This window comes from Portunus trituberculatus, chromosome 49 (assembly GCF_017591435.1).
Source record: "Portunus trituberculatus isolate SZX2019 chromosome 49, ASM1759143v1, whole genome shotgun sequence".
NCBI classification, from domain to species: Eukaryota; Metazoa; Arthropoda; class Malacostraca; order Decapoda; family Portunidae; genus Portunus; species Portunus trituberculatus.
The window spans coordinates 1,447-25,283 of NC_059303.1; the positions used below are offsets into that span (position 1 = coordinate 1,447).

The window sequence follows — 23,837 nt, forward strand, 5'->3', positions numbered from 1 at the left end:
TACTTGACTTTAAACACGCAAGCCAATCATAGTGGCCGTAAGCTGCTTTTTGGAAATACAAGCAAAACACAAAGCAGCAATATCAGCTGGCTGCACAGAGGTAAACAAACACACGCATATGTGGCTCGTTCTCTATACTTTACATACTTTCTATTACTTTTGTTTTGGGGAATGGCTTGCCATAGGAATTAGCCTGCAAAGAAGAGAAAGCAGCCAACCTTCACAAAAGATTAATTATTGTAGGGTTGCCATACGTCCGGATTTCCCTGCACATGTCCGGAATTCAGATAACGAAATCTGCGTCCGGGGGGATTTTTGAAAATCCCTCAAATGTCCAGAATTGCACCTTCCATCAGTAACTGTTAAAAAATCACATTTATTAAATTTCCTTTGGTTGAAATGATGAGAGAGAGAGAGAGAGAGAGAGAGAGAGAGAGAGAGAGAGAGAGAGAGAGAGAGAGAGAGAGCAGCTGCTTTGGTTTGGTTTCGGTCAAGACTCTGACGTGTATGGGTCCTGTATGAAGTCAGTGCTCACAGCCTTCCGGGCCCTTCCCAACGCCGCCTCACGTCGCGCCCCAGTCTTTAACCAGTTCTGATATGGGTCAGTTTGGATTACTGTTTGCGGCCGTGTGACCTTGTCATTACAAGTATTACTTGTTCTTGTCAAGATGCCCAAACGAAAGTGTAAATTCACTGCAGAGATGCAGAACAAACTGCCGTGCTTAAAAAAAGGCAGGGATGAGTGGGAAGCTGAGTGTTTGGTGTGTAAACCAGGAACATTTGTCTCATTGACACATAAAGGCATTAATGACTAAGTCACATGATTATCAGCCATATGCAAAGGTAAATAAGTTGAGTTTCTTTTAAATAATTTACATAGTTTCCAGTATCATATCAGGACCATAATCAGGTGTTAGTGCAGGTGTCCAGAATTTTGATAGTTCATATATGGCAACCCTAAGTTATTGATACCAATAATGAAATGGCAAAGAGCAAAGAAATTTTATTTATGGCTACATCTCATATAATACCTGAAGGAAAACGATAAATGCTTTGTGAGAGGAGATCAATGACGCTGTGAAGTGTTGGTAGAGGGTGATGGTCTGAAGAACGCGACAGTAGTAGTGGTATAGTAACAGTAGTAGTGGTAGTAGTAGTAGTAGTAGTAGTAGTAGTAGTAGTAGTAGTAGTAGTGGATAGTGATAGTATTTATATATATATATATATATATATATATATATATATATATATATATATATATATATATATATATATATATATATATATATATATTATTCATTTATTTATTGATGTGAAGAGTAAGGCCAAATGATACACATATATTTCATTTTAATATATTTTTGTATGAAAGATGGCTTAAACATTGTAGTATACAAACCTAACTTAATAAAGAATAAATAAATAATGTAAATTTTCTTTTCCTATAGAGTAAATACTTTATTATAATAAAGATGGCAGGGTGAGGGAAATGAAACTGCATATAAAAAAATCCTAATACATGTAATGAAAATACATATGGGTGAAAATGAAAAGTATGAGACAGCTTGGCTGTACATATGATAGTTAATTTGGAAACAATACAACAAACAGAAACAGTACATTTGTAACCTGTTACTATCACTCCCAATACAGCAATAATGATCTCTGTTATTCAAAGCAAAAGCTAATGGTAATGATAAAAGAAGTTGGAGAAATTAGTGCTACCTTATGTGTCACATCACAGATAAACTAACTTAACAAACCACTTAGGTAAAATGAATGTCTTAAACAATGAAGTAAAGTACACAATTTGCATTTTCCAACAGATTTCCTGGCAGTTAAACATGTAGGCTATTCTAAATTACTACATCCAGACCAACCTAACCTAACTAACATGCATTAGGCAACCATACAACAAATATACACTCTTGTGCTCATGTACTGACAGAATTTTATCAAGGAAGCACTCGTAACCATTCAGCAGGGGATATCTAATGAGTCATAATCTTTTCTTGTCACAATTGTCAGGCAGCAAAGTATACAACCATTACATCTGCAGTTCCTGGCCCAGACCTGAAACAGTTGGTGATTATTTAGTTATGTTACTCCTTTTTTAAAAGTAGGGGTGGGGATACAGCAGAAGTATTAGCAGATAGCAGAGGAGGGGGTTAGTGAGGGGGTTGAAGCTTGTCCAATTTTTTTTTTACTATTACATAAAAATTACATTATTGCATGAAATTACCTGAATATAGCTTAAAAATGCTCTCAAGACTACTAAGTTTTGAAAAAAATAATGGGGAGGGTCCCCCAGACCCACAAGCTGATTAGGTTCACTTCGCTCCCAGTGGCTTGATACCAACCTCAAGGGGTAAAGGAATTCAGCTTAAACCATCCCATCTTTTGATTCTGAATCCACCACTGAGCACAAAATGCCACATCAACTAACTTAGCCTGTCTGCTGCAAAAAGCTAACCTTAGCTACAGCACAAAGGATAACCTAACTAACACTACGCTACCCATACACTGGATATACACTCATGTGTTCATATACTGACAGTATTTTTAATCTTTATGTGAAAATTTAAGACAAAATATTACAAATTGAGGCGTGAAATTATTCTTGACAATTACCTACTGTCTCCAAGAGTTGGCTGTCCCCAAAATAATACATATTGTCTTACTTTGTTATGGCTAGTATTCTAAGGTCTTGCTATCCAAAAATAGTTTTTGGGCTCACTATTTCCCTCCAAACCAAACATTTAAGTATTAATGTTAAATTTGCTAGGCTGCACACTCCCCTTCACCAAGTTTTCTCAAGAGTTATTCATCCCCAAAAAAACTCTTATCACGTTATTCACTATGGCTAGTATTTTAATGTCTTACTGCCATATAACAAAAGTTAACGCAAATCACGTCACTCTAAACCCAATATTAACCTTACAATTTGTGAAATAATTAGCCAATTAAGAGATGCATTCATCTCCGCTTCCAAAGCTGAGGAGTTATCACGCTCCAAAATCACACATATCACCTTAATTATTTTACTATGGGTGCTATTTTAAGGTCTCGCTGCCCTATAAATACTTCTGAGGAAACCACGTCACTCTAAACCCAATATTAAGCTTACAATTTGCGTAATCATTTGTCAAGAAACGCAACTACTTCCACTGCTGCTGATGCTGCAGCATTTGCTACTGCTGCTCCCAAATGCCTCCCCAAGCCTCCTTCGACCAGAAAAGCGCCGCCAATTTTCAAAGATGGTGGCGCCCAACAGAGCGTTTGAGTATGCACCTTTTGGAAGAAAAACGCTTAGGAAAAACATCTTGCGGCCAAAAGCGCCTTTAGAAGTTTTGAGTATGCGGCCCCAAGCTGAGCCATCCATATCTTTGGGATCGGAAACCAGATTGTCAAGGGAACTAACTTATTTTTCCCTCTTATATAACCATGAAAGAACTTAGGCTTTTTTTTTTTTTTAGTAGCTTTCAAGTATGTGTTCTTCGTAAGCTATTTGCCTTTGTGTTACCATGGTGGCTCCCCCCATGTCTCATACAACAGAGAAGGTTAAAATTTGGGGACTACACTCAATTCATGCAAGAAATCATCCATAGCTTCCGGCGTCCGTGAAAATTTGAAAAATATCGGTGGCGACGATATTCAGTTTCATGGAACGGAGACGTAACGGTCACTGAGAGTCAAAACACGGTACTGCGCCGGACGTGTGTGAACGCGTCAGTCAAATTCAAAGTAACGATATTTTTTTTCACTGACACTGAAGCACTGAGCGGATACGGCACTGATACGTCACTGATGTGTGTGAATCGACCTTAAGGCTGAAAGATGAAGGATAATTTTATAACTACCAGCGAGTAGAGCCTGCAATGTTCAATGAATTATTACAACGGGTTGGGCCCAGAAAAATAAAAACAAATAGGTACCAATTTTAAATCAAGTCTTAAGTTGGCATTGACCATTAGCTATCCAGTATGAGTATTGAGTGAAGTGTAACACAATCAGCAGGTTTGTTCTAGAAGTCTGCCGAGCATTCAGAGAAGAATATAAACATGAAGTTATAATGACCTGTCCCGATCGAGGTCGCTCATTCCATGGTTTCACAGGGATCGAGGCGGTGGTCCTTGTACTTGCGTACAGCCAGTGTAATGGTCGCACAGAGGAGGCACAAAGGACACTGATAAAAAGAAAAAAAAATAATAAAATAAATCAATAAAATCTGACGACCAAACTGCTTCCTCCACGACTTTTCAGCTCCTTGTACCTCCCTTGAAACTCCGCGATGTACGCCGTGCACTTATGCCTCCCTACCATAACCCAATTTGACGGGGATCGAGCTGCGTAATGGGGAAGGAATATCACACTATCGTGAGTATAAATTTGTCGGTAAACCCACAGTTGTAGACTGTCTACAACTGTGGGTTTACTGACGAGCTGCGTAAGTTTTCAGCATGTTGAAAATGGTCGCCAAACCATAGCGCTTTCCTACTTCCTCCTGACAACCACCGGCGACCATGCCAATTTTAAGTGCTCAGAAAGGTCGCATAGCGGTCGGCACTCCAGTGGGACGGGGGTAAGGATCGTCATCCGTACAGACACAGGTGCATATGATGGTCATACAGCTGTGTATCGCAATACAAGTGTGGTGGCAGTCTATGGAGAGCACTGGAGACCAGCACAACACTTGAACACAGGCAGCCAGTACTGAGAATGTACTACTGACGTGAGTGCTGAGTGTACAGAGGATGCACGTTAACATCACAAAACAACATGACCGAGACATTTTGCCCTACAACCAAGCACACAAAGAATATCAATTAACTGTGCTAAAACTTGCATGGACTATGGAGGTGCAATCTGTATTCAGACTCCTTAGCATATGTACTGTACAGGCGTTCCTTTAATGCCAACAATAGTCACTTGATGGATTGGCATGTGAAACGCTAAGAAAAAGAACAACCAATGAGTTTTTAAATAAGCGTTGAAATTTTAACAGTATTGCAATGCATATTTAAATGGTAACAGAAGTGACGATGAAATCACATAATATGCTGAGGAGGTTGGCACAGAAACTTCCCGCAGCATAATTTTCACTAGCAGTTCACCCAAATAATTACACGTACGGTATGGGATACACAGCCAGTCCCGTCATCAAGTTTCTGTATCCACAACGGAGCTTTGCTCTTGTAGCAGCACTTTTTTGGGGTAATCTCTGTACTTTATATCACAAAGCACAGGATAAGACCGAATTTTCTCAATGAGTAGGATCATCAGCCCCATTGATCCACTGTAGAGGCATGATGAAAGCACGTACAGTTCTTGGTGCTGATCAAGAAAAGAAAAATAAAACTAAGCCAAAAATAATATCCTATATACATGGCCCTTTCTCGCTCTCAACACTACCCGTTGAATATCCCACTGTTACATTATTTAAGAAGTGCATGAACGTACGTACCGTCAGCAGATGAAGATTTGCGCAGCAATGATAGTTAAGGGAGTATACTACACGGGCGGGATTTTATAAGGTTATTTGAATTTATTCACGTAAGACAAATTATATATATATATATATAAAAAAAAAACTTTGTTGCATAAAAATTTTGATGAGTGCAAGATCGGCTAATTAAGAACTGTTGTGACAATTTTAGATAATATAACACATGGGGATCGATATTCCTTACTGGTAGTGTTGAGGGTGAGAAAGGGGAGTGTATAGACTATAGAGGATAGTCTGTTATCAATTATTTAAATCTTCGTTTTACCTTAATTTATGGTAAAAGATGACATATACGGGTTTTTCTTGATCAGTACCAAGAACTCTGCCTTTGCCATGCCTCTACAGTGGACCAATATGGGATTGAATTCCATTGAGAGGATTCGGTCAGTTCCTGTTTTATGGGATATAAAGCACAGATTGAGATTACTCCAAGAAATTGCTGGCACAACAACAGCTAGGTCAGGTAGTTCGGTAAGTTTTAATTGCCTTTATATCGGCGCTTCTCTAGCTGATATTGTTTCTTACTTTTTTTTTCACTCTGCTTTGTCCAACAATTTGTTCTATTAACTTCTTTCCTCTTCAACATTTCATATATTATTTACTTCTCTTGTAACTTTTGATTGTCAAGAAGTAATTGTCCTATAATATTTTCTTCTTCTATAAATGGTACATCTCTGCAAAATTATTGTAATTTACTTTATTTCTTCATATCCTGGACACCACAAAAAAAAAAAAGTTTTAAATCTACCTAGATTGCTGTCACGCAATGTTTCAGTGTCAGGTTGTTAAATATAGCTTTGAAAAAGATTATTGACAGTGTATTCTCATACACTGTCTCTTCCAATATTTCTTTCTTCCAGTTTTTATGTATTGCTAAAGACTTGATTTTTCTGTTATTTCCTTTTGTTAATATCTAGTCTCTAATCTTATATCTTTTAGTTTTCTTTCTTAATCTATTTTAATTTTCAATATTTATGTATTTACTTATTGACATTTTTATTCGCGAATGTATACTATTTTCATTTTTCATTTTTGATACTCTACCCTTATAAATGGTCAATGAAGGTATTCATACAAGTCATGTTGTCCTTGCGGCCTGAATTTACTTAGCAAGAGATTGGCTGAGTATATCCCATACTGTGTAATTATTTGGGTGAGCTGCTGGTCAAAATTATGTAGGGGGAACTTGCTGTGTTGAGCGAAAACCTGTCCGTTTAATAGACGCTTTATAGCCGAAGTATGCTGTGCTGAACGAAATTACCGTTATAACATAACATAAATAATAGGATAACAAAGGGCCACCAGGGCCCATCTAGTTTATCCTGTATCAGTCGCACAGCGACCTCGTCATCAGTACTTAAAGATACACTTACAAGTACACAATACATTATATACTAATTCTAAATATTTGGCCCATTAACAGGATTAAGTCCTGCATCGAATTCCTCTACAATCTGTAATCCCCATACATGGGGATCATGTCTTGTTTAACTATAGTAAATTTCTTATAAAAACTATCATGCAGCGCTATACATAATTATAAATCTAATAAATTTAAGTGCTTATCTAATCTGTTTTTAAACATTGTCAAACTAGTGCTATTTACAACCGTCTCTGGCAATGCATTCCAGAAGTCTACCACCCTATGACTAAAGAAATATTTTCTTATATCTAACCTGCAGCCTTGCTTTCTAATCTTCCTGCCATGATTTCTAGTCCTACTTCCTCCTCTAAGGTAAAGAAAGATCTCACATCTATGTAGTTTGTATCTGAGAACATTTTAAATAACTCTATCATATCCCTCTTATACATCTCCTCTCAAATGAAAACATGTTTAATGCCTTTAATCTATCTCTATACTCCAGGCGCTTCAAAGCTGGTATCATCCTAGTTGCTCTTCTCTGAACTGCTTCTAACATGTTGATATCCTGCCTATAGTGGGGTGACCAGGCCTGTATGCAATACTCTAAATGGGGCCTAACATAGGAATTATATAAGCTACGCACCACTTCCTTACTTTTATAACTAACATTTCTATTTATAAAACCCAGGATCCTATTTGCCCTATTTCTTGCTTCTAAACATTGCTTTGAAAATTTCATAGTCCTGTCTATCACTACTCCTAAATCCTTTCCTTCATCTACTGCCTCTAGCCAACATCCCTCCATCTCATAGTTAAAGTTTGTGTTGTCTTTACCTAAATGCATAACCTGACACTTTTAGAATTAAACTCCATCTGCCACCTGTCTGCCCATGCTATCAGCCTGTCCAGGTCTCGTTGTATTCTGTAATTGTCCTTTTCACCCTGTACTGCACATGCTATCTTAGTATCATCTGCAAACTTTGATACTTTGCTACTAATTCCTATATCTAAATCGTTAATGTACACCAAGAAAAGAAGAGGTCCTAGCACTGATCCTTGGGGTACCCCACTAACCACTTCCTTCCACTCAGACATTGCCCCATTTAATACTACTCTCTGTTTCCTATCAGAAAGCCATGCACTAATCCAATCAACTAACCTACCCCCTATCCCATGTAGTCTCAATTTGTACACTAGCCTCCTATGCGGTACCTTATCAAACGCCTTGCTAAAATCTAGATATATAACATCTATGCTATTTCCATCATCTAACTCCTTGGTAATATATTCTAAGATATCGAGCAGATGAAAACCTGCCCGTACTTGTAGGTTGTATCAATAAAAATATCTTTGCTAGTGTAGATGTACAATATTAGCGTTGATATTGCCCATTGTCCCTGAGTAGTAGTAGGGTGACAGAAAACACGGTCGCAGACGTAACACTTATTGGAAACAATGAGTGAATTAAAAACAGCGCGGCAGGGACAACCAATAGCCGCAGACCACGACCCCGCAAGGCCGTGCGCAGTGATGACTTGTACTAGCCATTACTGACAAAGTAGCATCGCCTTCACCAACTCCACGCTGGTCACAGGACGTTCGATTCCCCATACAGATGGTCTTGAGTTGCATGTGGAGGCTGTGTAATATTAGCGCGAGCAGTGTTTGTTGTGGTGGGCCGCCTATAGGGGGAGGGATAACAGGAGAGTGGGGCCGCGGGAGTTAAAATGACGCTATTTGGTTCCCTCCACCGCACTATTTATTCTCTGTGGCTCTTCCTCGCCTCCCTAGACCTTCGGCTGTCTGGTGAGTCTTTATGACAAGCTGTATTGCTTTCCAGGACAAGGTATGATGCTGTGGTCAAAGCCAGGAAACTCCAAAATTAATCAGTGTTGGAGTAAAGCATGTTTTTTTTTTCTTCTTTTGCGATTGTATGGAAAAAAATTATCTTGCGATTGGTTCTTTTGTGCTAGTAAATGGGCTTCGTCGTGTTATTAGTTCTCAGTTTCTATTACTTTGGTATTAGGTTAGCTGGTGTTTTATATGCATATATTTTTCTTTGTATAGATACAGGTAAGATGGCAATGTCCTAATATACAGGTCCCTCTCGCACTCCTCGTTTCCCGGCTCCTCCTTCGTTGTTCTTGAACCCAGCTGATTTGACGTCACATACATGAAACCACGCTATTGGTCCGACAACGAATAAAGGAATAGGAGGAAAAGGGAATGAAAATGTGACAACGAATAAGAGTATAGGAGGAAATGGTAATAAAATAGTAGATAAAAAAAATGGAATACAAATAGGAGAGGATAACGAATGAGGGAATAGAAAGGAATGGTAATGAGAATGATAATTAATAAGGGAATAATAGGAAATGGGAATGAGAATGTGATAATGAATATTGGAATAGGAGGAAATGGTAATAAAACTGCAAGTAGAAGGGAAACTACTAATTTCCATTTTTCCCTATTTCCTTATTATCATCTTCCCCAATTTGTATCCACTTTTCTGTTTGCAGTTTTATTAACATTTCCTTCTATTCCCATATGCATTATCACATTATCATTCCCATTTCTTCCTATTCCCTTATTTGTTCTCATTACCATTTCCTCTTATTCCCTTTTTATTCTCTTCTCCTATTTGATATCCATTTGTCTATCTGCTGTTTTATTACAATTTCTTCCTATCCCCTTATTTATTACCTCTTGTTTTATTCCCATTTCCTCTACCTTGGCTTTATGTATGTGACATAAAATCAGCTGAGTGAAAGAACAGTGAAGGAGGAGCTGGGAAACGAGGAGAGTGAGAGGGACCTGTATATTCAGGACATTGCCAGTAAGATTATTTCTATCTCACTATACGTTATATATCACCATTTGATTAAATAAACCCATCGCTTATTTCTTGCCTTCCATTGCTGCTGTCTAGTCCTGATGTATGGCAGCTATCATATCACGTCACCATCTCAACTATTATGATGGAATTTCATTTAGATAAAGTCTGGAAGGACTTTGCATTCGGTCATAACTTAGCAAGCCAAAGGATCGGCAGAAATTTACAAGCTGTCACCATTGTGTTGTGATAAGATTGTCATGACTAGACACTGAAATACTGCTTATGGCACATCATTCTAGTGCATATTTGGATCAGGTTGCACAATTTCTAACAGTAATATTTATGGGCTGACGTGCCAGCAGATTTTAGACCCACCATAACTTCTTTATGAAACTCTGAAGTCATGCTACATGAATTGGTTGGGTCAACCAGGTGAGGTTAGGTTGCAAGAGAGAAACAACCTTCAAAATACTCTTGCTATATTTGCTCGTAGTTACAGTATGAGTTAATAATAACTGGCACTGAAAAAACAAAGAAAATAAACACTGACTTCATAAACTTAAAGTACATTGTAGTTTTCTTACCTGGTGTTCTTACCTTGTGGGCTTCCCAGTCCTCAACAACCACTGTAGAGGTTATTTTAGAGGGTGGAAAATCATAGCCTGCTGATGAACGTACAAGCTAATTCATAATAAAGTTACATAGTGAACAGAAAACATACCTCAAAATATAACTGGATGGTGAATTATATGCTGTATGAAATACATTCATGTTAATCATCTTGATATAAAAGTTCTCTAAGATGACATGCTTTCAAGTCACTCTGGTCTGTAGTTGCTCTGGCCTTCAGTCACTCTGGCCCCTAACCCTGGTTACTTCAGCCTCTTACCTTAGTCATTCTGGTCTCCCATCCTGGTCACTGCAGCCTCCTTGTTTATTTATGAAACTATGATTAAAACTGCTTAAATGACATTGATGGAAAGTAACATTCTTTTTTGCTGTAACAGAGTTTATTTCAAGTTGTTGCCAACACGCATTAACCTTCTCACCCACCTGCAAGGTTTTTATTTTGTTTTTTAGTTTTTATTTGTTTATTTATTTTTTCTTTTCAGTACCAATACTGTTGACAAATACTGATACTTTCCTTCGTCTTGAGTCAGACGAAATGCACCATTTTCCTCTAGCGTCAGTTTTTAGTCAAATTAAGATCTATGGTTTCTAATTACACTTTCATAATAACATTAATTTTCTTGTTAATTGGAATGATGCTATAATCTCAAATCAATAGAATCTTGATAAGTAGATGTAAATATATTTGTATGTATATATATTTTTTGTCCTAGCCTAACAGTGAAAAGTGTTCAGTTGTTTGTTTACATTTCTCTGGGACTGCAACGTTCCAAGGCAGAACTTCCAAGGAACAATTGGCCAAGATGAGCAGCTCTGTTGTTTATGAGTGGACAAAGCTGTCTGAAGAGTTTCTCATTGGGACCATTAAAGGCCAAAAATAGCAACGAAAAAATAGCAACGGCTTCCTGGGGGTGAAGGGGCCGCCATGTTTGCTTGCAGTTGACAAATGTGATAGAGGCGAAAGCGAGCTTGTGTGTGACCACCAGCGTCGACAAAAGTTGACAGTCTTCAGAAAGTTGACAAAAGTGCTAATGTGATGCTGCCATAAGCGACGCACAGAGTAGCATCAGTTTACACTTCCGCCTGGCGGGCTGGCAGTGAATTTGGGGTGGCGGTGGATTTGACCGGGTGGGTGGCGCACAAGATATAAATGTCGAATTGGTGAGTCAGTCAGTCGAACCTTGAGGATTGGGAACTGAGTTCGAATTGGCGATAATTCGAACTGCGAATTTTTTTTTTTTTTTTTTTTTTTTTTTTTTTTTTTTTTTAAGGTAAGGCCTATAGTGCCTGTAGGCACACTTGAAGAGTGTATGGGAAGTGCTGTTCAGCTTCCGCCCATTAGTGGCGCAGGCAATTTTATTTATAGTGGTACCCATATTAGGGCCTATATCACCGCCCAAGCTCATCTTGAGTGTAACCACCTAGAACCTGGGTATCATGGTGATATGTAGGTAACTTTAAACCACTCGACAAATGGCAAAGTGTTTTAAGGCTGTACGTGGTGGGATTCGAACCTACTCGTGGACGTCTGCCTGATCCCACGCTCACCACCTTATCCACTATGCCACCGCCTGTATTCTTTTAAGTGCAAGAATTGTAGACTACATGTTATGATTTTGTACATAATTAGCCTGCTTGCAGTCAGCATATTGACACCTGATAGTGACAGATTTTTAACATTTTTTGCTGGAAAATAAATACTTTTTGGGGCAAGTTTTACAAGTTTACACAGGTGTATCGTTGTACATGAATGTGTTTGAAATTTTAGTCAATTAATTTCATTATGTCTTATGGCATGTAACATTGGTTGAGCCTCATAACATAACATAACATAAATAATAGGATAACAAAGGGCCACCAGGGCCCATCTACGTTATCCTGTATCAGTCGCACAGCAACCTCGTCATCAGTACTTAAAGATACACTTACAAGTACACAATACATTATATACCAATTCTAAATATTTGGCCCATTAACAGGGCTAAGTCCTGCAGCGAATTCCTCTACAATCTGTGATCCCCATACATGGGGATCATATCTTGTTTAACTATAGTAAATTTCTTATAAAAACTATCATGCAGCACTATACATAATTATAAATCTAATAAATTTAAGTGCTTATCTAATCTGTTTTTAAACATTGTCAAACTAGTGCTATTTACAACCCTCTCTGGCAATGCATTCCAGAAGTCTACCACCTATGACTAAAGGAATATTTTCTTATATCTAACCTGCAGCCTTGCTTTCTAATCTTCCTGCCATGATTTATAGTCCTACTTCCCTCCTCTAAGGTAAAGAAAGATCTCACATCTATGTAGTTTGTATCTGAGAACATTTTAAATAACTCTATCATATCCCCTCTTATACATCTCTCAAATGAAAACATGTTTAATTCCTTTAATCTATCTCTATACTCCAGGCACTTTAATGCTGGTATCATCCTAGTTGCTCTTCTCTGAACTGCTTCTAACATGTTGATATCCTGCCTATAATGGGGTGACCAGGCCTGTATGCAATACTCTAATAACATAGGAATTATATAAGCTACGCACCACTTCCTTACTTTTAGAATTAACATTTCTATTTATAAGACCCAGGATCCTATTTGCCCTATTTCTTGCTTCTAAACATTGCTTTGAAAATTTCATAGTCCTGTCTATCACTTCTATCACTACTCCTAAATCCTTTCTCTCCTCTACTGCCTCTAGCCAACATCCCTCCATCTCATAGCTAAAGTTTGTGTTGTCTTTACCTAAATGCATAACCTGACACTTTTTAGAATTAAACTCCATCTGCCACCTGTCTGCCCATGCTATCAGCCTGTCCAGGTCTCGTTGTATTCTGTAATTGTCCTTTTCACCCTGTACTGCACATGCTATCTTAGAATCATCTGCAAACTTTGATACTTTGCTACTAATTTCTATATCTAAATCGTTAATGTGCACTACTAATTTCTATATCTAAATCGTTAATGTGCACAAAGAAAAGAAGAGGTCCTAGCACTGATCCTTGGGGTACCCGACTAACCACTTCCTTTCACTCAGACATTGCCCCATTTAATACTATTCTCTGTTTCCTATCAGAAAGCTATTCACTAATCCAATCAACTAACCTACTCCCTATCCCATGTAGTCTCAATTTGTACACTAGCGTCCTATGCGGTACCTTATGAAACGCCTTGCTAAAATCTAGATATATAACATCTATGCTATTTCCATCATCTAACTCCTTGGTAATATATTCTAAGATATTGAGCAAATTTGTAAGACAGGACCTCCCTGATCTAAAGCTATGTTGGGTATCTCTAATTAATCTATTCTCATTTAAATGCTCCCAAATACTACCTTTAATGACTTTCTCTAGTATCTTACATACTATACTAGTTAAACTGATCGGTTTTTAATTATTCGCATCATCCTTCCTACCTTTTTTAAATATTGGTGTAACATTAGCTAACTTCCAGTCCTGAGGTATCTCAGCAAACCTAAGTGATCTTTCAAAGATTAACTTAAGTGCTTCAGAAATACTGTCTACACCCTTTCTAAGTACTCTGGCATGTAGCTCATCAGGACCACTAGCTTTCCTATCGTCTAGTTCAAGAATAAATTTCCTAATAATTCCCGGTTTTATATCAATATTTTCTAAAGCTCTTAAACTACTTGTCACACTGTTTGTAACAGGATTTCCTATTCTTTCCCTAGTAAATACTGAAGAAAATTGTTCATTCAATAATTCTACTATGTCTTCATTTTGATCCACTACTACACCATCTTTTCTGAGTGGTCCAATCCTATCCTTATTTCTTTTATCACTGACCTTGTAATAACTATATAATTTTTTGGGATCTTTACTCCCAGCTCTAGCTAGTTTTATCTCTGCCTGCCTTTTACTTTTTTTTATAACCTTACTCAAATCATCTCTGACCTGTCTGTACCTAATCAAATCTACATCTTCCCCACTTTTCTGCAACTCTCTATATGCCCTCTTCTTCTCTCTGATCTGGCTACCTATCTCATGAGTCCACCATAATGGCTTCCTGTTTCTCTGCCTTATATCTTTGTAAGGGATACACTGCATCACTATACCCTTTACTACAACCTTAAAAATATCCCACATCTCCTGTGCAGTTTTATTTCCAAAACTATCTTCCCAGTTTACCTCTCCTAATAACTGACGTAACCTACCATAATTGCCTTTCTGATAGTTTGGGACTCTAGTCTTATTCACTATATTATCCCTACTGGAATTAATGATAAATCTAATTATATGATGGTCACTGTTTGCTAAAGTCTCTCCTACCTCAACTTCCTTTAAACAATGCTCAATATTTGTTAGTACTATGTCTAAAACCTTCCTCCCCTAGTAGGTTTATCTACCATCTGCACTAAATAGTTATCCTGAAAACTTTCCATAAACTTATTTTCACTAGCATCTCCTACCATCCTCTCCCAGTTTACTGACTTAAGATTAAAATCCCTAAGATAATTGTCTGACTAGTACACCCCTATTTATCTCATCTACCATAAGGTTGTCTACATCTGCTGACTGGTTAGGTGGTCTATAAAAGCTCCTACTCTAATAACCTTACTTTTGTTTACTCTAACATCCAGCCATAAGGACTCTACTCTGTTATCTACCTTAATACCATTAACCTGACTGGAAATGAAGGATTTTTTACATAAATAACTACTCCTCCACCTATCCTACCAATTCTCTGGTGTAAATACATAATGTATCCATCTACTTCATATTCTTTCCTATTTTCCTAAACTTTTCCTCATTTACCCATGCCTCTGTGACACATACAACATCTAAGTCCTCCTCAACTATATAACTAGATAACTCGTCCTTCTTGTTCCTAAGACTCCTGGCATTTACATAAAACATTTAAGTCCTGCTACCTTCCTAGATGCTGTCTCCTTATTTGGAATCCTAATCTTATTCTCTCCTATTTGCACCTGGAAATCTTTCCTAATCTTTTCACTATCTCTGTTTATCCTATCTAATTTATGTCTAGCATCTTTCTTCTGGAATGCATTTGCTACCTCACCCCTACACTCCATCCCAACTCCCCTCCAGACATCCACTCAGCACATCCACACCCTTCCTACTAAGATGCACACCATCCCTAGCATACAAATCCCTTTGCCCATAGAACCTATCCCATACATCCACAAAGCTGACACCCACATCCTTACACATCCCTTTTATCCGATCATTCACACTAGACAACCATTCCCTGCTAACATACACATGAGGCAAGATTCCAGACACTACACACCTCCTACCACTCTCCCTTATCTTGCCTAACATTTCCCGAAATCTTGTCACTAACTCCTCCGACCCACCTGCTCTGACATCGTTCCCACCTACGTGCAAAACTACTACACCCTCCCTCTCCATCCCCCCAACTCTCTTCTGCACCTCCTCACTCACTTCCTTCACACCTGCACCAGGCATACACACGTTCGTCCTCCTATCCCTGTCTTTCCCACAGAAAGTGCTATCTAAGTACCTAACCTGAGAGTCACCCACCACACACACCTGAAGTGTGCTAGGCACAACCCTCCTCCTCCTCTCCTCTATCCCCTTCTCTCTCCTTTCACTCACCACAACCACCTCATTCACTTCACTCTCCCCCTCCCCCTCCAACAAACTGAACCTATTTTCACACTCAACAGGTTTAGTCCTATCCTCCCTAACTGCCTCCACTTTCCTTCCCCTCGCAACCTGCCATCTCTGCCCATCCTGACTACTATCTTTCCCAGTCTGGCTCGCCTGCTCCCTCTTCCCCACTCTGCTCTTCCCGACAGAGGGCCAAGCCACCCTGTCGCCCTCAGAAGGTCCAACCTTCGGCCTAACACTGATCTCCTGCCTAATTTTTTCCACTGGCTCCCCAAGCCTCTTAACCTCCTCCTTCAACTCAAAGATGAGAACTTCGTTCGCACTTTTCCCCTCACTTAGCTTTCTCATTTCTTCTCGCAATTCTTGGTGCTCAAGAGAAAGAACTAAATTCTCGCTCTTGAGGCTACACACCATACGCTCAGAAAAGTCAACGACCTTCCTGTCATGCCCACACAGCTCACACATAACAAACTTGCCCAATCCCACCTCAACACTCTCTTTCACGCACTCAATCACACACTGATATACCTCAGTAGCTACCACCATACTAATTTACAATCTGTTAACTCACAAGAACACTATACGTAGCTAACAAACAAATAAAAATACTTGGTGACGGCGGGGTGGGGGACCGCGGTGGTGGGGGGCCTAGGTGAGGTCAACTAATCTTCTTTCAAGGTCAACTTGACGGCTACAAGCGCAAACACACTCTCTCTCTCTCTCTCTCTCTCTCTCTCTCTCTCTCTCTCTCTCTCTCTCTCTCTCTTCATCTTGGAAGAGAAATTGTACACTTCAATGAGAGAGAGAGAGAATTCTTCACCCTTTCAAGTTACAAGCAAATAACATGTAGGTATCATCTCTCTCTCTCTCTCTCTCTCTCTCTCTCTCTCTCTCTCTCTCTCTCTCTCTCTCTCTCTCTCTCTCTCTCTCTCTCTCTCTCTCTCTCTCAGAAGAGTTACCTTCTACCATTTTATTATAATTGAAGATAATGAAAAAATGAACGTGAAAGAATGGTAATATTTTATTCACTTTGCTGAACAAATTTAGCGCATGTGTCCTTTCGCTCGTATCAGGGTGCTTTCGACACGGCGGGTCGCTGTGGTTGCCAAGTGTCACCCTCAGAATGGGAGAATAGCTTAGTTACCCCTAAATATATAGAGCTAGTGGCAACACTACGGGTGGAAAAAGAAGCCAGATACTTCCACTCGCCATCTGACTCGAGAAACCGCGCTTGGAGCTCAAACATGAGGCACGAAAATTCTTGATTACGGGAACGATCGCCGTCGCTACGGACGCACTGATGCAATCGTTCATATACGATCACCGGAATATAAGGGTTAAGGAACATAGCCTGAGTCATGCATACCACTTTGTACCCAGCTGACACCAATGCTTGAATGTGGAAAACATAGTTATCTGATGTGTATAAGTTTGTCACACCCCTAAGATGCTGCTCAATGTTGCCAAATGCACAATCACAGGCCATGTAGCTGTGGCCTGGGATCAATTAGACATGGTTAACTGAGAAAAGATGCCTTGCATGGAGCTGTCGCAGGTAGTACAGTACCAGGTTAATGTTCTTGTTTTGGCCAGTGCAGTTATCTGAGAAGACTATCAGCTGTTTGAAGTCATCTTTAACTAGTTCTTCATTGTCAAAATCAACGTGAAAATGTAGTACAATCCAAGAAATTATTGTTCTAGTGGTGTAGCTCAAAGGAGAGTCTCCTGGAGAGCAGGCAGTTAACTCATTGGACACACACTGCCTACATCACAACATCTCATGTCAAATTATTGGCTGTCCTGCCTTGGTTCCCAATCTACGTCATACCACCTGGTGTGTGGGTTGGCAGGCTGTCATGACATCACAGCGCAAGGTGCTGGGATGTTTCTCCAACAGAGTACATTAATCCAAGAACCTCCATGTCACTCGAAGTGAAAAATACACATTGTATAGAAGTTTAGACCTTATTGTCATAGAGATAGAATAATCTAAGTAACATCTAATGGAAGAAGATGCCTGGAGCTCCTATTTGCGCGAGAAAACACATTTTCGCTGGGGATGGTGCTTGGATCGTTTTCTCACGGAGCTACTCATTTGCTCTATATCTTATGCTGTCCTTCATCCATTGAGATAGGATATTGTCTATTGTTAGATTCAATGAATATGTGTCCTCAAAATGTTTCTTCTCCCTCAATTTTTTTATTTTTATTTTTTTTATTTATACCATGTGGGCTTTTCACGGGAATTTATGGGCTAAAGGGGATACTTTTTGGGTACCCCCTATCTCAAAGTGAGGAAGCCCAACCTTTTTGTCAGGTCTTCCCATTTTCTTGCATATAAAGTGTTACGTTCACCAGTTAAACGGGTAAGATTGGCATCGGGGAGCCGGTAAGCAATAACAATAAAAAAAAAACACTGCAGGTTCAACTGGTGAGGAAATGCAAAGGGGGCACTTAAGAAGCTATTTAATAACCCAATAATGTAACTGACATACACATATAGATATAACATGAAACACATGAAACTGACATACACATATACATATAACACAAATAAATACAACAATAAAGAACCCAACTTAATACAGAAACTCCCCTACTTACGAACATTCGACTTGCGAACATTCCATACATATGAACAAATCTTTTAAATACTAAGTCCAAAAAATTGTTTGAAAGATGCTAGGAAACTTCAAATTTCCCGCGCACAAGTATAGTTCACGAGTCTGCCACGCCGTGGCGCTGCTGAGCTCACTCAGCTGTGCACATCACTCCCCTGCCCTCCAGGCTCCCGCCATAAACACGAAAGCATCTGTTCACTGTGTCCTCGCCAATTTTTGTGCCATAATTCGCTTTACCTGTGCATCATTCCATAAAAAATGTCGGGTGTGAAGCGAAAAATAAACGGTGAAGCCAGTGGAAGTGCCAAGAAACGTCAGGCTATAACTTTAGAGGTGAAAATGGACATCATAAAACGGCTTGAGAAAGGTGAGAAAATGTCTGATGTGGCACGAAAATTTAATATGAATCGGTCAACTGTAGGCACAATTATTAAGAACAAAGAAAAAATTGTGGAACATGTGAAATCTGCAGTGCCCATGCAATCAACCATCATATAAAAAAAGAGGGAAAGTGATTGAGGAGATGGAAAAACATCTCGGCGTCTGGTTCGAGGACTGCATCCAGAAATGGAAACGTCTATGCCTTATTATGATTCAAGAGAAGGCCCTGAGTCTATTCAATGAACTGAAGGCTGAGTATGGTGAGGATGTGTCATTCACTGTAAGTCATGGGTGGTTTAACCGCTTCAAGGCGCGCAATAACTTGCATAACGTGAAGGTGTCTGGTGAGGCGGCGGCGAGTGCAGATGTTAAGGCAGCTGAGGAATTCCCAGGAAAACTAGCAGAAATTATCTGCCAGGGAGGCTACACACCACAACAGATTTTCAATGTGGATGAAACTGGCCTCAACTGGAAAAAGATGCCTGACTGAACCTACATCAGTAAGGAGGAAAAGACAATGCCTGGCTTCAAAGCTGCAAAGGACAGACTGACGCTACTGCTTGGGGGTAATGCTAGTGGTGATTTGAAATTAAAGCCCCTACTGGTGTACACCTCGGAAAACCCATGAGCCCTGAAAAACATTGCCAAGGCGTCTCTTCCAGTTGTGTGGAAGAGTAACCCTAAAGCTTGGGTCACACTGGCAATTTTTCAGGAGTGGTTTTATAATCAATTTATCCCTGAGGTGGAGAAGTATTGTCAGAGCAACTCCATTCCATTCAACGTCCTCTTGGTGCTGGATAACGCCCCTGGCCACCCACCTTACCTAGATGACTTCCACCCTAATGTCAAGGTTGTGTACCTGCCACCCAACACAACCTCCATTATACAACCTATGGACCAGGGAGTCATCGCAACGTTAAAAAAATACTATCTAAGGCGCACTTTCCGCCAGGGACTGAAGGCAACAGACGAGAATGATATGACTCTGAGCGAATTTTGGAAGTCATATATCATCTACAATGCCATAAAAAACATTAATACCTCCTGGTGGGAAGTTACAACCACCTGTATGAATGCCGTATGGAAAAAGCTCTGCCCTCAGGTTGTTCATGATTTCACTGGGTTTGAAAATATTCAGGAGGAGGTTGTTGACAATTTAATCTCCATGAGTGAGAAACTGGAGCTAGAGCTGGAGGAGCAGGACTTCACAGAGTTCTTTGATGACCATGACAAGGAGCTATCTAATGATGAACTACGAGAATTGAAGAAGTAGAGGAAGGAGGCAGAAGAGGCAGAGGAGGAAGTGGAAATGCCACCAAAACATTTTCAAACTAAAAAGATGGCAGAAGCTTTTGCATCCATAGAGGCAGCCTTGGCAAATTTTGAAGAACAGGACCCAAATGAAGAACGACATGCCAAGGTGTCAGCAGCTGTTCATGATGCACTGAAATGCTACCGCGTCATATACGAGGAAAAAAAGAAGGCTGTGAGCCAGTCGTCGCTTCATCGGTTCTTCAAACGGGTAGATAAACGTGAGGCAACAGTACCATCCACTCCTCAGTCAGTGCCATCTACCCATGAGCCAGTGCCATCTTCATCCTCTACCCACACGCCTGACGCTGACAGCGATGCTGACGATCCCTCCACCATCTCGTCACCCCGTTCCTCGCCCGCCACTTCCCCCAACAAATCCAAGTGAACAAGGTAAATCTTACGAGTTTCCTTATTTATATTTCAAGCATGCAATGTTTTCTGTTTCATATTTCATGTGAAATGCTTTCATGTATGTAACTGACATAGCCGTAACGTTAAAATGTGTAACCTAAATGCGAGTCTGTAACCTAGTGGTAACCATGTCAGCTGTTTGACCCCGATATACAGACGCTTAGTCATCCCAGATTTATAGGCACCTGTTCAACCCCCATTGATCGACGCCATGATAATCTATCCATGTTTATCGATCTTTCTCAGTATGGTATGGTGTCATCCCCCGGTCTAACGGATAGGCTTCGTGTTGTGTGACGGCCCTGGTTGTGTTTTCCTGCCCAGCTGACCACACGCCATCTTATCGATCGTTCGCCAGCCAGTCACCACTACAATATATTTTCTTTTAAATAAAGTATGTTTCTACATTAAAGTTGTATGAATCACCATCAAATAATATTAAAAGCATTACATATTACAGGTACTGTATAAGGTATGTCGTACTTATTGGGATTTATGTACAGGTATTCTTAATGTAAACAAAACTTTAAAACAATGGGAAAAAAGGCAATGGAGACCCAACTTTGGATATACGAACAAATGGAGTTACGAACAGCCTCTCGGTCGCCATTATGTTCGTAAGTTGGGGAGCTTCTGTACCTAACAATAATACTAATCCTATATGGAGGCAATGTGGAAAAAACAGACGAGGGGAAGTGATACTTATGCGGTGTCGCAGTGGTGAAGTGCTGGGTGATGGTTGATCCCACGGTAGTCTAAGAGGTGTTGTGTTCACTGGTTGAGGCCTGGACCTTGACTGCCTTCCAGAAAGCCGAGAGCTTGCTTAACACTTCTGCTTGAGTCGAATTGGGCCGCGTGAATCCAACTTCGGGATAGTAGCGGGAGGAGGTGATGGTAGTGGAGTATGTTATGGGCAGGCCTTAACATTTCCTCTCCCCTAAGACCTCCGTAATGCGCTCATGAAGGAGGTGAGACGGGAGATCTTGATAAGGCATCGGCGATGATGTTGTCCACCCCCTTGATATGGTGGACTTCTAAGTTGAAGGGTTGAGTTAGCAAGGCCCACCTAAGTATGTGTTGGTTTCAGTTTTTCATGGCGTGAAGGAAGGCCAGAGGGTTGTGATCGGTGAAGACTTTCGTAGTTTGAGGACCAGGATGAAGGTAGTACTCAAAACGTTGGAGCGCCAGGACGAGTGCCAGAGCCTCCTTCTCAATGGTGGAGTAGTTGAGTTGGTATTTCTTCAGCTTGGTGGAGTGATAGGCGATGGGATGGAAGATGCCACTTGTGGGGTCCGCTTGTAAGAGGACAGCACCCACTCCAACTCCACTCGTGTCCACTTGTAGATGGAAGGGGCAGGAGTGATCTAGCGTCCAGACCACTGGCTCCGAGGAGAGGAATGCCTTGAGATGTTGGAAGGCTTGGTCACAGGTCGGGGTCCAGTGGAATGGGATGGAAGTGCTGATAAGGTCCGTCAGGGGGGCGGCCAGGGTGGAGAAGTTCCTACAGAATCGTCTGTAGAAACCAGCCATCCCCAAGAACCTCATGAGAGCTTTCCTGGTGGTAGGGACAGGGAAGCCAAGGATGGCCTCTACGTTGGCTCTCTTGGGGCAAACCTTGCCGTTCCCCACCACATGTCCCAGGTAGACCACCGTAGACTTCCCGAAGGTGGACTTGGCCAGGTTGATTGTAAGACCAGCTTCCTGCAACTGACCCATCAGCCTCCGGAGACAGGTCAGATGTGTCACCCAGTCGTCCGAAGTCACCACCAGGTCGTCCAGATAGGCAGATGTTCCCTCCAAGTCCTGGGTGATGTAATTTATAGCCCTCTGGAAGGTGGCAGGAGCATTAGATAAGTCGAAGGGCATCACTGTATATTGGTATAGCCCGAAGGTGGTGATGAAGGCGGATATTATTCGGGCCTCGTCCGAGAGGGGAATCTGGTAGTAACCTTAAAGTAAATCTATAGTGGTTACAAATTTGGCTACTCCTATACTATCTATGAGGTCCTCTATCAAGGGCAATGGGTAGGAGTCTGGTACCGTCACTTTATTTAATTTCCTGTAGTCGGTGCAAAATCGACTACTACCATCTGGCTTAGATGTTAACAGGCAGGGAGAAGCCCAATGGGATATACTAGGTTCTGCAAGGTGATGACAGAGCAGATAGTCTACCTCTTTTTTCATCAAGTCTCTTTTAATGGGTGAAATGCGATAGGCTGGTTGTCTTATAGGCTTGATGTCATTAGATATTAATGTTATATCATGTTGGATAGTAGTACAAAGCCCTGGAAGGTCACCTGTGATTTCTGAAAAGTCTAGCAATAACTTTTTAAGATCAGACTGTTGTGAAGGTGTTAAGGAAAGAAAAACCTCATCAAGGTTGGACATGATTTGGCTGTTTGAGGGCGTCCTTTAGGTGACGAGAAGAGGAATTCGATGTCGGACTCTTCCTCGGGGGCACAGGACCAGACTCCTTCCCTACCAGACATACAGGTACAGTGCGAGACAAGTCGTCCTCTGGTTCTCTGGAGTGGTAAGGTTTCATTAGATTAATATGAACTAGTTGGGAATCCTTACGACGGTCAGGAGTGTGGACCACATAGTTTAATGGACTTAGTTTTTGAGCCACAACATAAGGTCCCATGAACTTACTGTGAAGAGCATTGCCTGGAGTGGGAGAAAAGTAAAACCTTGTCTCCTGGTTTGAAACTTCTCATGACAGATTTGGGAAGAGAATTTTGTTGCATTTTAGTTTGAGATTTGAGGAAGTTTGATTTAGCAAAAGATCTGACTTCACTGATTTTATTCTTAAGGTTACTGATGTAGTCAGACACACTGGGGCTTGAAGGAGTATTTTGAGTAAACCATTGATCCTTTAATATTTTGAGAGGCCCCTGATCTGTCTACCATAGAGTAATTCAAAAGGGAGTAACCTAAAGAATCTTGAGGAGATTCTCTTAAAGCGAAGAGAAGGAAGAGATACTTTCATCCCAGTCTCCTTGATGCTCCAAGCAATACTTCTTCATCATGGATTTTAATGTTTGGTGAAACCGCTCCAGACAGCCTTGGGATTGGGGTGGTAAGCCGAGGAGGTTACATGGTCGATGTTTAGCTCATTCACTATCTGTTGGAAAAAATTGCTAGTGAAAT

The 23,837-nt window shown here is 40.4% G+C and overlaps 1 protein-coding gene and 1 long non-coding RNA gene across 3 annotated transcripts in view; one reads left to right on the plus strand and one right to left on the minus strand.

The window, feature by feature from the left end:
* Positions 1-1,343: 1,343 nt before the first annotated feature.
* Positions 1,344-3,374, minus strand: LOC123499268. Its single transcript, XR_006672944.1, has 2 exons — positions 3,128-3,374; positions 1,344-2,073 (listed from the first exon to the last, which is right to left on the minus strand). It is a non-coding gene; the product is annotated as an uncharacterized LOC123499268 (long non-coding RNA).
* Positions 3,375-8,372: 4,998 nt separating this feature from the next.
* LOC123499318 (dnaJ homolog subfamily C member 3-like) overlaps positions 8,373-23,837 on the plus strand; it is a 215,106-nt gene continuing 199,641 nt past the window's right edge. The window contains exon 1 of one of the 2 annotated variants that reach the window (XM_045247138.1): positions 8,373-8,675. In XM_045247138.1, the coding sequence (XP_045103073.1) occupies positions 8,597-8,675 (79 nt within the window). In that variant the 5' untranslated portion in view covers positions 8,373-8,596. The remainder of the gene's footprint in view (positions 8,676-23,837) is intronic. The other variant, XM_045247139.1, reaches the window with a different exon arrangement.